Genomic DNA, 14,010 nt, shown 5'->3' on the forward strand with positions numbered 1-14,010 from the left:
GGACCTCAGGGTGGCATACATGCTTCTTCCCTTACTCGTTTAATCCCCACAACAACTCTGTGAGGCAGGTTAGGCTGAGAGGCAGTGACTGGCCCAAGGTCACAGAGTGAGCTTTGTGGCTGAGCAGGTGCTCTGAATCCTGGTCTCCCCAAAGTCCTGGTCCTAATCCCTGACTTTCACAGACGAAGCAAACTGCAAGCAGTGGTGGTTTTTGTTTGTTTGTTTGTTTGTTTGTTTGTTTGTTTGTTTGTTTGTTTCGTTTTGAAAGAAGTTATAGTAGGGAAAGAGGCAGGAGTTTGGGGGCATGCTGCAAAACAGCCAGGGGCCTTGCCATCACCCCAGAGAGCAGTATTGTCAGAGCAGGGAATATAGGACTAGATACAGAACAAAACGCGGGTGGCGCTGTGGTCTAAACCACAGAGCCTAGGGCTTGCTGATCAGAAGGTCGGCGGTTCGAATCCCCGCAATGGGGTGAGCTCCCGTTGCCCGGTCCCAGCTCCTGCCAACAGAGCAGTTCGAAAGCACGTCAAAGTGCAAGTAGATAAATAGGTACCGCTCTGGCGGGAAGGTAAATGGCATTTCCGTGCGCTGCTCTGGTTCGCCAGAAGCGGCTTAGTCATGCTGGCCGTATGACCCGGAAGCTGTACGCTGGCCAGTAAAGCGAGATGAGCGCTGCAACCCCAGAGTCGTCCGCAACTGGACCTTACGGTCAGGGGCCCTTTTACCTTCACAGAACAAAATGGACAATAGTTGTGGCAGCTTCATTGTGGGGCAGGGTAGATGATCTTGTGAACTGTTTGATCTTGGAGAACACTATAGAAATGTTAGTTAAGGCAGGTTCAACAGCAATCTAATCACACACAAAAACAACCTAGAAGGCCAACACAGAAGGCATGAGGAAGCCTGCATGCGCATGAAGGATGTGGAGGTTCCATGTGTACAAAATGGCTTCGAAAACGGAGTGAAAATCACTGTGACTTCCTCAGACAGCTCCTCAGAGAATCTAGAATTGCCCAAGCATGGCATTTTCCAGCTAAGGCCACAATCTTATTAAGTTTCTGAAAAGAAGGCAGATCCTCTTGGAGCCTATCTTCTTAACTTAAAGAAGAAAGAAAGAAAAAGAAGGGAGGCGGAAAGAGTTTGGTTTTGTTGTCTCTCCTTTGTTGCAATTATTCTGCCTGGAAAACTTCCATAAAGTGTCCCATTCGCCAGATGAGTAATTGTTTTTTTTTCTCTGAGTAGCAAATTATTTTTCAGCACACTAAACTATCATTTTTTATGTTGTTTTTTTTACAGTGCCCAGTGTGCTGCCGATATCAGAGTAGCCTTATGGGAGAAAGTAGTAATAGGTGCCTAAGAAGATGATTGATGAAGCAGCCAGATGGCAAAGTACGCAGGACAATATTTCTGAATCTGGGACAATGTCACTGTTTAATGCAGTAGGAGAGGAACAGCCAGATGATATTCTTTGGGCCAAAGCAATTTTATCTGGCCCCTGGTGGTGCTACTGGATTTTAATCAAGGCCTGGAAGTTTGCTTGAAGTTTTACTTTTGCGGAAACCTTGTTTCCAAAATTGCACTACTCTACACATTTCTCTGTGGATTTTATACGCGATGCTCCAGCTAATACCGTATTGGCCCGAATATAAGCCGCACCCGAATATAAGCCACACCTTTAATGCATGGGGCAGGCACTGCTTTGCCATGCTCCTGGTTGCATACCGCAAGGTTGTGAATATAAGCTGCACTTTAACTTTTCACGGTTGGAATTTGGGGGGAAAGTGAAGCTTATATTCAAGCCAATACAGTAATTGCCTGGGGACATTTTTCAGGGCCTATCCACCTGCAAGTGGGTCACTTTGTGAAGCAGTTCCACACAAATTAGTGACATTTTTGCAACAGGACAAATGGCCAGCGAGAGGGGCTCTAATGACAGACAGAGTGGTAGAAGAAAATTTGGGGAAGATGTGCATTGGCATAGTGTTGATTTACAACCACGTCACGGAAACATGGAACAATAATTGAATACGCTTTTTTAAAAAACATTTACAGAAGAAACAATGGTCTCCCTTTATATAATAACAAGATTCAGGGAATCAAGGTATTGGATAATGGAGTTGCTTGCTTGCTTAGCATTTTCACTGCACATCTCCTCCATCTCCATCCTTAAAACAGCAATGCAGAGCCATATGGTTTTTGCACCCAAGCAAGCTCTTCCAAACAAATACCTATCCTAAGAATTCTTCCAGCAAATGCTCTGAAATTTATATTTGACTGCATACCAGACAGCTGGTTATTTTTAATCAACGGATGTTAAAATCAATTATATGAACTTAGAGAATGAAACCGACCCATATTACCGCAGCCCTCTGGACAATTAATGTATGCAATTCACCTCAGTCAATTTCAATAGCCATTAAGCTGATGTTGATAGACTGGAGGCAGAGGATGCAAAATGAAAGATCTGGTTCTAACACGGAAGAGTACTGATAAGTTAATGCACTTTGCTTGAATAATGGGCAACATTACGCAAGACTCTTCCGTCTTAATGGAGCCTGGACAGAAGGGCCAGACCTAACAGGTCTTTCTCTAGTTAGTTAGTGGTTAAAGAAACACTCAGGGGAATGAAGCCATTTGTTTGCATGTCTGCACACAGAGGAAGTACATGGTCAGGAGAAAATTATCCGGTTACCATTGTGATCATCATATGTACAGAGGTGAAAAGCCTCTCTGAAATGTCACTGCTCTTACTGGAAATCGTTTTGCTTCCCTAAGAAACCCTACGATGGCCTTCCCAGGCAAGGTTCTCCAAACTCGCCTTGGAATTTCAGTCTGAAGACATTAAACTTAACTTCCAAGCCTTTATATATATATATATATATATATATTTGCTTTCGTAGATTTTCACGGGTACAGGAATGCAGGTTTTGGTGTCTTCGGGTGTCTTCCCGTGTAAGAGTTGGGGTGTCTAGGCGACGTTTCGACGAGGTCTCACTCGTCATCTTCAGGCTGGTGCTTTCGGCTTCTTGTTACTGGAACAGAGCAGGATCTCAGTGTTTGAGTTCCTATAAATACTGTTGAGGGGGTGTGGTGTATAGCCTCCAACGTTCTGGGCAGAGAGGAAGTTCCCAGGTTAGTGTGCCTTTTCTTCTTTTGTTCCTTAATTACTTGAGGGATATCTTGAGTGATTTCTTGAGTGATATTCTGAGTACCACTTAGGTGGGTCATTAAGTGTGGATTAGTTGCTAAAGCTTTCGTGTCTTGACCTCTTGAGCTTGTGAAGAGTTTTTCTGAGAAGATGGCTGTACTGCACTTAGTTGTGCTCTGGCTTGGCTTCGTGTATAGGGGCGAGCTGTGGTTTTGTGCCCTGTGCCAGCCAGATCTGTGTAGGGATTGCAGGGGGGTGCAGCATCCGGAGGTGCCACTATGGTTTGGCTACTGGATGGTGTCTGTAATTTATCTGTGGAGAGGGTCTGGGTTTGGGTCTGGTGTGGTTGATTGGTGATGGCGTTCTGTGTGCCTCTGGTTCTGGTGTCGGTTTTTGTGGGGAGGGCTAATTTCCAGATGTCTGGCAGGCGGGACGTGTCGTCACGCTTGTTCATGTTGTGAGGGTGTTTCTCTATCTCGATGGCTTCCATGATTATTCTCTTGTGGTGATGTTCCATGTTAAAGAGCAATTTGGAATCTGCAAAATTAATTTCGTGTCCTGTTTCTTTCATGTGTTGGAAAAGAGAGGAAGTTTTTTCTTCTTTTTTGACGGCATTCTTGTGTTCTGCGATACGTGCATTTATTCGTCTGTTTGTTTGTCCAATGTACGTGGCTGGGCAGACTTTGCAGGGTATTTCATAGACCCCTTGGTTTTCCAACTGGATTTTATCTTTGGGGTTTCTGAGGATATTGGCTATTTTTTGGTTGGTGCAAAAGGCTGTTTTGATATTGTGTTTATGGAGGATTTTGCTAATTTTATCTGTAGTGCCCTTGATATAAGGAAGGAGGGCCATGCCATTGTTTTCTTCTGTGTCTTGGTTTTTGGGGGGTGTTTCTTTTTGGATTAGCTTCGTAACCCTGTTTTGCTGGTATCCATTGGCGATTAACACATTTGAGAGATTCTGTAACTCAGTTGTCAAGTGGTCTTTGTCAGCCAGGCGTTTGGTTCTGGAGATGAGAGTCTTGGCTACGGAGTTTATTTGTGCAGGGTGGTGGTGTGATTGTGCATGTAAGTAGCGGTTGGTGTGTGTTTTTTTCCCAGTAGATAGTGTGTCCTAGGGAGCCATCAGGTTTTTTGTAGATTAGGACGTCAAGGAAGGGAAGTTGGTTGTTGGCTTCTATTTCCATAGTGAATTGTATTTTGGGGTGTAGGCTGTTGAGATGTGTGAGGAAGCTATCTAGTTTTTCTTTCCCGTGTGGCCAAATTACAAAGGTGTCGTCAACATATCTGAGCCAAAGTTTGGGTTTGTGTTCTGACTTGTCTAAAGCATTGGTTTCAAAGTGTTCCATGTACAAATTTGCGATGACCGGTGAGAGGGGTGATCCCATAGGTGCTCCTTCTATCTGTTTGTATCTTTGTCCATTGTGGATGAAGTACGTGTTGGTTAGGCAGTGGTTGGTCAGGTCCAGGATGTATTCGGGGGGATTGTATTTGTTTTGAATGGCTGTCAAGGCTTCATTAATGGGCACTTGTGTGAAGAGAGATACAACATCGAAGCTCACAAGTAGGTCATCGGGATGTAGGTTTTGCTTCTTTATTGTTTCTATGAACTGGAAGGAGTTAGTAACGTGTGAAGCGATGGATTCTGCATAGGGCTGAAGTTGCTTAGCGAGAAATTTAGCGAGATTTTGTAGAGGTGAGCCTATGGAGCTGACTATTGGTCTGAGTGGTGTTCCTTCTTTGTGTATCTTGGGGAGACCGTAGAGTTTGGGGCATCTGGATGATTTTTCTCTGGGGATGATTCTTAGCTGGATTTCTTCACTGATAGGAGAGGCTTTTATTTTGGATTTGGTGGTTTTTTCCAGATAGGTGGTGGGATCTGTTTTTATAGGTTGGTAGGTAGGGTCTCCTTCCTTATATCAAGGGCACTACAGATAAAATTAGCAAAATCCTCCATAAACACAATATCAAAACAGCCTTTTGCACCAACCAAAAAATAGCCAATATCCTCAGAAACCCCAAAGATAAAATCCAGTTGGAAAACCAAGGGGTCTATGAAATACCCTGCAAAGTCTGCCCAGCCACGTACATTGGACAAACAAACAGACGAATAAATGCACGTATCGCAGAACACAAGAATGCCGTCAAAAAAGAAGAAAAAACTTCCTCTCTTTTCCAACACATGAAAGAAACAGGACACGAAATTAATTTTGCAGATTCCAAATTGCTCTTTAACATGGAACATCACCACAAGAGAATAATCATGGAAGCCATCGAGATAGAGAAACACCCTCACAACATGAACAAGCGTGACGACACGTCCCGCCTGCCAGACATCTGGAAATTAGCCCTCCCCACAAAAACCGACACCAGAACCAGAGGCACACAGAACGCCATCACCAATCAACCACACCAGACCCAAACCCAGACCCTCTCCACAGATAAATTACAGACACCATCCAGTAGCCAAACCATAGTGGCACCTCCGGATGCTGCACCCCCCTGCAATCCCTACACAGATCTGGCTGGCACAGGGCACAAAACCACAGCTCGCCCCTATACACGAAGCCAAGCCAGAGCACAACTAAGTGCAGTACAGCCATCTTCTCAGAAAAACTCTTCACAAGCTCAAGAGGTCAAGACACGAAAGCTTTAGCAACTAATCCACACTTAATGACCCACCTAAGTGGTACTCAGAATATCACTCAAGAAATCACTCAAGATATCCCTCAAGTAATTAAGGAACAAAAGAAGAAAAGGCACACTAACCTGGGAACTCCCTCTCTGCCCAGAACGTTGGAGGCTATACACCACACCCCCTCAACAGTATTTATAGGAACTCAAACACTGAGATCCTGCTCTGTTCCAGTAACAAGAAGCCGAAAGCACCAGCCTGAAGATGACGAGTGAGACCTCGTCGAAACGTCGCCTAGACACCCCAACTCTTACACGGGAAGACACCCGAAGACACCAAAACCTGCATTCCTGTACCCGTGAAAATCTACGAAAGCATATATATATATATATATATATATATTGACAGCGTATGAATATCTGTTTGCTAAACAAACAGAAACACATGGAAACAGAGCAGACAAGCCTCATTCAGCTCAGTCTCATGTGGAACTAGGATGGGATGCACATGGGCTGGTGCAGTCATCCTTAAATTTAGCATCCTTCAGTGTCACTCCTGAGATGCACATTACATGGCTATCTGAATTCAATGTTCTTCCTGCAGGTGCAAAGTTGGCACCTAAGAGAAGTAACTTGTAGTTCAGCCTTTTTCCTACTGTGCTAGATTTCAGGTTGCAGAATAATGTTAACATGGGAAGGCGCTTAAAATGGTAACCCATAATATGCACATCCAAGTTATCTTCTCGTAAGCTTCACAGGAAGGAAGGAAATTAATCTGTGCCATATTAACTTGTCCAAGGGTACCAAGTAATCTTCAGAGTTGAGAAGGGTTTTTAATCTGCATCTCACACATTTTATCCGCTGAACCAAGGAGTATTGTGACTGCGTGATTTACAGTCATCCCTAAATTGCAAGAATGAGAAGCTCGCAGAAAAATTTAGTAACTTTAACTCACAACGCTTAATACAGATTTTTAAACATGCCTACATCTTCTCTTGCCTCATATGAAATAACTGCTTCAGAGCAATTACTATTTGCATTTTGATATTTTTTCCCACCTTTCTGTTACCTGTACCTGGTAAGGTATTAAATTGGGGTCACATCTTGAGATGCAACCCTACTTTCAAGGTGATTTCTTTGAAAGCCAAGTTTACTGGCTGCACATCAAACAACAGAAATCAATGATGAGACTGAAAGGTCCTATGCTGTTCATTGGGTATCAAAACAAACAGCACAACCCAATTTCACTTTGATAATGGAAATTCTCTACACTGATAGGTTGTCGCTAGGCTAGACACATATGAATGCTAACAGGCAGCCCCTTGACTAACAAGCACATCTAAGACCTGAGCAACTTAATACTTGTTCCGTAACTGCTTAGCTTATTGAGATTCATTTCAGTCTCCCAGCTTTAAATTATTAGGGCTTCTATATTCAAGGGCAATTTAGTTCCAGAAGACTAGCTGTGTCAGAGCTACTTCAAATTATATCCCCACCCCTCATAGAGATAGCCAGCAAACACATTTTTGATGTTGTAACACTCAGTGCTGATGAGCATAATAGACTACTATTTGTACCAGCTAGTGGCATGAAAAGTCTCTGCACCAGGCTGCCATGAACTTGTGGTATTAACATGTAAACTCTCTAGGCATTTTAAGTCAATTAAAATGTATTTGGGGGGAAAGAGGCTGGAAATAACAGAAACCCTCTTTACAGCAAAGAAATGGAGGTTGTTTACACAATACTATGAGAGAGTCTACACGCTGGCTGATGGCATGACCCACAATCGGGGTGGTGGAAGACTCAGATGAGGACAAGGTTCAAGCTACGTCCTCAGGGCTCAAGACATCAGAAGATGAGTCCCTTCTACCTCCCCAGCCCTGCAGAAGCCAAAGACTAAAAAAACAAAAACGGAAGCCCTTTAACCAGTTGTCCACTTCCTTCAGTGAAGCAGAGCCCACCATACTCCAGACCTGCTCACCTACATGTTGCTTCATTTTACTATGAGATAAGCCACTTTTATTACAGCTCCCTGCAGAGACAACATCACTTGATGCAGTTTAAGCAGGAGGCCTCTTGGAGCTGTCCATGGTCCTATATGCGTTCTACTTGATTTGGGGTGTATTCGACTAACAGGGCCTAAGTTAGTCGTGGCCATTAATTTTAATGGGTCTACTCTGAGCGAAAGTTAGTAGTTTGGATTTGATATCCCGCCTTTCACTCCCCTTAAGGAGTATCAAAGCGGCTAACAATCTCCTTTCCCTTCCTCCCCCACAACAAACACTCTGTGAGGTGAGTGGGGCTGAGAGACTTCAGAGAAGTGTGACTGGCCCAAGGTCACCCAGCAGCTGCATGTGGAGGAGCAGGGAAGCGAACCCGGTTCACCAGATTACGAGTCCACCGCTCCTAACCACTACACCACACTGGCTCTAGTTGACTAAAATCCTTGGACTCTGGACTGGCCACTGCCTGCCTTCCCTGCGAATCTCATGCTCCTATAGAACAGGACAGCTGATTCTTTATGCTTATGAAATGTGACAGAGCAATAAAATACATTAAAAAGAAAATAATCAGCTGTCTTGCTCTGTGGGAGCATGAGATTTAATTTAAAAGGCAACAAACATCAACAAACATGTCAGCTTGTCTGTCATTCCTTTGAAAAAGTTAGAACCGCTACCTAGAACCCATTTGTAATGCATATGAAAAACTCTAATGCAATAGGTCTCTCTATCAGCGGTTCTCAACCTGTGGGTTCCCAGATGTTGTTGGACTACAACTCCCATCATCCCTGAGCTCTGGCCTTGCTAGCTAGGGATGATGGGAGTTGTAGTCCAACAACATCTGGGGACCCACAGGTTGAGAACCGCTGCTAGCTGTTTCCATGGGTCTGGGGAGGTTGTTGCAACTGATCGTCGCTTCTCTTATGTGAGATGAATGGATGCCAGGTGTTCTAGAAGGATAAAGGGCTCATCTTGCCTTTGGCCACCGTGACTTGGCAGGTCAATTTCTCGGCCAGAGCAACAGCCACACCTGAGCACACCATGAGCGTACTGACAGTCTTCTTGCAGAGCACCAACATTTAGCAATTTCTAAGCCAGCATCTCCCAATGAGATAAAGGTTGACTTGATTCATCGGTTTGTTCCTAGCAAGGCTAACAAAGGAGTTGGGTTTATCTTTATATTACAGATTAATCCCGTTTCTTCGAAGACTGCTGACCAAAAGCAAGACACCTTGTCACACTGCCACCAAAGATATAGAAATGTTCCTGTGGAATGGCATCCCTCGCCCAGCAACACTGGGGGCTTAATCTACTTGGATTCAAATTGCAGTACGATAAAATGCAATATATAATAAATAAAAGAAGCAATTGAAGATATAAATAGAGATTACACAACATCTAGCACAGTGCACTACAACTACTGGAACACGAAGAAAAATCATTAAGTCGTCCACAAAAGACCTTCAGCAATTTTCAAGTGGTCCACAGGGGGGGAAGTTTGGGAACTGCTGCAATACATCCTAAGGCTTCCAGCTGGCAGATCTCGTGTATAGCCTATATATGTAAAACATCCTCATATTTCTCTCAGTTTTATGCTGGAGACTCCCTTCATCCAGTTTTGCTGTGAGTTATTACTCCTGCTGAATCTACCATAATACTGACAGCAAAATATGAAAGTACAAGTATATACTGTACCTTGTTTTACCTGTAAGGAACACACACCTGACAAAAGGCAATCTTCACATCCAGGGTAGGTTCACTGCAGTAGTATAAGAAATGGCGGCTCATAAATACCTGCAATTCAAAGAACAGCAGTATGAGTGCTGGGCATCTATTTCGCACGTGGAATTATGTAGATATTTAAACATTTATACATAAATTGCATCTGTTGGTGCTGCTTGGGCAGGCTTGGTAGTAAGAGAAGCGCAGCCTCAGAAAACGAATGATATTCATTTGGGTACCATAATCTAGGATAGCTCAGTCGGTGCAACACGAGACTCTTAATCTCGGGGTTGTGGGTTTGAGCCCCACGTAGGGTAAAAGATTCCTGCCTGGCCAGGGTTTGGACTAGATGAGCCTTGGGGTCCCTTCCAACTCTACAATTCTATGATTCTAATTCCCCCCCCCCCAAAAAAAGTAGGTGATCTGTTTCCACAACAGCACGGACATGGAGCTCTCTCTCTCTCTCTCTCTCTCTCTCTCTCACACACACACACACACACACACACAGAGTTTATGAGAGGGAGCTTGGCAACCCTTGCAACTTGATGGGGGCACTGGCCAGACTGAGCAGGCTCGTCTAATGTCCTTAGGTTTTTATCTGGCTGGCCACTGTGAGAACAGAATGCTTGACTATACAGTGGTACCTCAGGTTAAGTACTTAATTCGTTCCGGAGGTCCGTTCTTAACCTGAAACTGTTCTTAACCTGAAGCACCACTTTAGCTAATGGGGCCTCCTGCTGCCGCCGTGCCACCAGAGCATGATTTCTGTTCTCATCCTGAAGCAAAGTTCTTAACCCGAGGTACTATTCCTGGGTTAGCGGCGTCTGTACCCTGAAGCGTATGTAACCTGAAGCGTCTGTAACCTGAGGTACCACTGTATAGGCCTTTGGTCTCCTCCAGCAGGGCTCTTCTTATGTTCTTAGTGAAAAGTGTGCATCTACAAGTTTAAGCAGATTGCCTCCAAAGAAGAAGATACAGTGGTACCTCAGGTTAAGAACTTAATTTGTTCTGGAGGTCCATTCTTAACCTGAAACTGTTCTTAACCTGAAGCACCACTTTAGCTAATGGGGCCTCCTGCTGCTGCCACACCACCGCTGCTCAATTTCTGTTCTCATCCTGAAGCAAAGTTCTTAGCCCGAGGTACTATTTCTGGGTTAGTGGAGTCTGTAACCTGAAGCGTATGTAACCTGAAGCATCTGTAACCCAAGATACCACTGTACTCCCCAAAGCCTACCACACAAAAAAACAACCACATTCAAAATGGCAGCCAAGCAGGTATTGTAATGCCTTGTGATTTAATTTGTAAAAGGAAAGAAAAACCCACGTGACCCAAAACAACCATGGAGATCATCTGAGGGAGAATTAGTGGTTCCCCCAAGTACTGGAAACACAACTCATTTCAACAAGGAGTCACACTCTGTGGAAAAACCTTCCTCCCTTCAGAAGCAGATACCGTACCATCCCTGATAAGTTTCAGATGACAGGTTAAAACCACTGTTTCAGGAGGTTTTTGCACCATGAATGTTGGTGTAATGTTCCTATCTCTGATGTTTTAGTCTATGTCTTTAATTTTTTATATTGCGGGGAGGGGGGTGTTAGCCGCTTTGAGACATATAATGAAAAGTGGGGAATAAATGCCTTAAAATAAACAAGTAAAATAAAATATTCCAAACAGGATACCATGTTATTTTGCTGCAGCAAGTATGACACACTCTTTCTTTTTTTAACAAAAAATGTTGAGATTTTGTTTGTTTGTTTGTTTGTTATTATTAATTGAATTTACACCCCACCCTTCCTCTTGATGGAGCCCAGGGCAGAAAACAAATCTACAAAACAATTTTTAAAGCATTCTAAAAAGTTAAAACATTCTAACAACAGTTAACAGCTAAAAACATTTGAGCAACCTGCAACACCTAACATTTGTGCAAAAGTTAAGTGGTTTAGACGCAAAATCCAAAACTGAATCCGCACTGATAATCTGCCATTTCTTTTAAAAATTATTTAGCTACCTTTGCATTTTCTATTCTAAAATAGAGCAGATTCGGAGAGCAAAGAAACGGTTTTAAAAAATAAATCCCACCACAATTTCCTACAATATGCATAACAAGTCCAACCCTGATCCTTCACAAAATGAACACTGAGGCTGCTCTCCAAAACATACTGGCTAGGAAGAAAGCTCCATTAAACCAAGTGGCGGGATTCATAGCTCAGCTGTAGAGCTCCTGCTTAACATGCAGAAGGTCACAGGTTCAGTCCCTGGCAGCTCCAGTTAAAACGATCAGATAGGAGATGATGAGCAAGACCTCTTTCTGCCTGAGATGATGATGATGATAATAATAATAATAATAATTTTATTTATACCCTGCCCTCCCCAGTGAAGACTGGGCTTAGGGCGGCTAACAACCAATAATAAAAACAAGTTGATTAAAATACAATTTAAAAGATTAAGATACAATGTTAAAACAATTAGGGAGCATCTCATCATAGGAGGAGAAAGGAAAAAGAAAAAGGGGGAGGGAATCACACTGATTCTGAGCCAAAGGCCAGGTGGAACAACTGTGTCTTACAGGCCCTGCGGAAAAAGATCAGATCCCGCAGGGCCCTGGTCTCATGAGACAGAGCATTCCACCAGGCCGGAGCCAATGTTGAGAAGGCCCTGGCTCTGGTTGAGACTAATCTAACTTCTTTAGGGCCCGGGACCTCTAGGGTGTTGCTATATATGGACCTTAAGGTCCTCCATGGGGCATACCAGGAGAGGCGGTCCCGTAGGTACGAGATCCCAAAGAGATGCTACTAGTTGCAGTAAGCTATACTGGGCAAAATGGGGCAAGTTACATTTGGAATTCCTACCTTAATCCTGACATTTTAATTCACAGTCGTGTACATTTTTATTTCTATTTGGTAGAAGGCGCTGCACAAATATCCCACTGCAAACACAACAATTTCTGTGGCTGGAGATCCATTGCACAGAAACAACAGAATGCAAAAACTTCCCACTGTGATCTCGGCCTAAAATGCGAGCGTCTTAAATTTTTAATGAATGAATTATAACCGCGTTCCGAAAAAGAAAGTATTTGACCTTTTCTCAGCGTTGTGTTGCAATGGCTCAGAACGCTGCCTCATCTCTCAGTGACTCATTACAGAAGGTTTCTATCCCATAGATGCTTTGATTATTTCCCCCCGCCTTGTTTTTGCTAAAAGCCTTTAATATTAATCATAATCTCACCGGTTTCTGGAAACCTAGCAGATAATTATGTCCTCTCACTACAGGGGCGTTTAGCAACTAAGTGCCATCAAGCAGCCCTAGGATGGTGTTATTGAAGCATTATTGTGATATCAAAAGGCTATGACTCACATGTAGGGTCTTTCAAAACACACTTGGCTTGGAGTATAGTGGAACAGGGAAGGTGAGGCAAGCACCCCCCCAAAAAAAAAATCCTCTTAATGACATGAATAAATTAGTGCACATCTCCCCACTGGTTTTTAAAGTAGCCCTTTAAATTACACTCGAAATAAGTGGACAAAACGAAAGTGAGCACGAGGTAATAATTCAAGTAGGTAAAGAACCAATTTAATCCGAACAGAAAAGGTTTATCTTCCTCCAGGAAACCTCACATTACCAGAATGAGAAATCAAGGAAGCAAATTAAAGCTATTCTAACAAATCACATGTTCAAAACAAAAAAATTCCTTCCAGTAGCACCTTAAAGACCAACTAAGTTAGTTCTTGGTATGAGCTTTCGTGTGCATGCACACTTCTTCAGATACACTGAAACAGAAGTTGCCAGATCCTTCTATATAGTGAGAAGGTGGGGAGGGGACTGCAATAGGTCTTAAGAGTCGTCAACAGGCAGTCGTTAAGAGTCGTCAACAGGCTCATCTCAGCTATCTGCCAATCACCCATTCCCACCACCCTTCTGAGTAATACCCCTCCCCACCTTCTCACTATATAGAAGGATCTGGCAACTTCTGTTTCAGTGTATCTGAAGAAGTGTGCTTGCACACGAAAGCTCATACCAAGAACTAACTTAGTTGGTCTTTAAGGTGCTACTGGAAGGAATTTTTTTGTTTTGACTATGGCAGACCAACACGGCTACCTATCTGTAACTGAAATCACATGTTATTCATCTTAAAACTCCTCAACCGGAGAAGGGAAATGAAATGGTAGAAGTCATGGAAAGGGGCAGGAAAGAGGAAGGGGGGAGGCCTGCAAGAAATTAAACAGAAAACTTTCAGTAGCTTTGCTTAGTAGCATTTGAATAAATGTAGGAGATAGAAGCTCCTGCATTCTTATTTTAAATATGAGACCTAAACATTAAAACCGGAGTCACCCTGGAAATTCTTAACTAAAGCTGAATTAAGAGTGGACTTGAAGATTCCTCCTCAGATGAAAACAGAGAAGAGCCCAAAAGAATTTTAATAAGGCATTTCAGGTTTCTCTAGAACAGGGCAGTCCAACTTTTCGTACCAGCGGGCTGCAGGAGTACTTTGACACAGAACCTTTGGG

The 14,010-nt window shown here is 43.3% G+C and overlaps 1 protein-coding gene across 9 annotated transcripts in view; it reads right to left on the reverse strand.

Annotated features, from left to right (window-relative positions):
* The window catches only part of MAPK10 (mitogen-activated protein kinase 10), a 227,642-nt gene that overhangs the window by 99,243 nt on the left and 114,389 nt on the right, over positions 1 to 14,010 (reverse strand). For 7 of the 9 annotated variants that reach the window (XM_083458852.1, XM_083458851.1, XM_083458858.1 and 4 more), the window contains one exon: positions 9,505 to 9,576. In XM_083458852.1, coding sequence (XP_083314978.1) covers positions 9,505 to 9,570 — 66 coding nt within the window. In that variant the 5' untranslated portion in view covers positions 9,571 to 9,576. Of the gene's footprint in view, positions 1 to 9,477; positions 9,577 to 14,010 lie in introns of those variants that run through there. The other 2 variants (XM_083458855.1, XM_083458856.1) reach the window with 2 other exon arrangements.

The sequence above is a fragment of the Podarcis liolepis genome, assembly GCF_965112155.1.
Source record: "Podarcis liolepis genome assembly, chromosome: 9".
NCBI classification, from domain to species: Eukaryota; Metazoa; Chordata; class Lepidosauria; order Squamata; family Lacertidae; genus Podarcis; species Podarcis liolepis.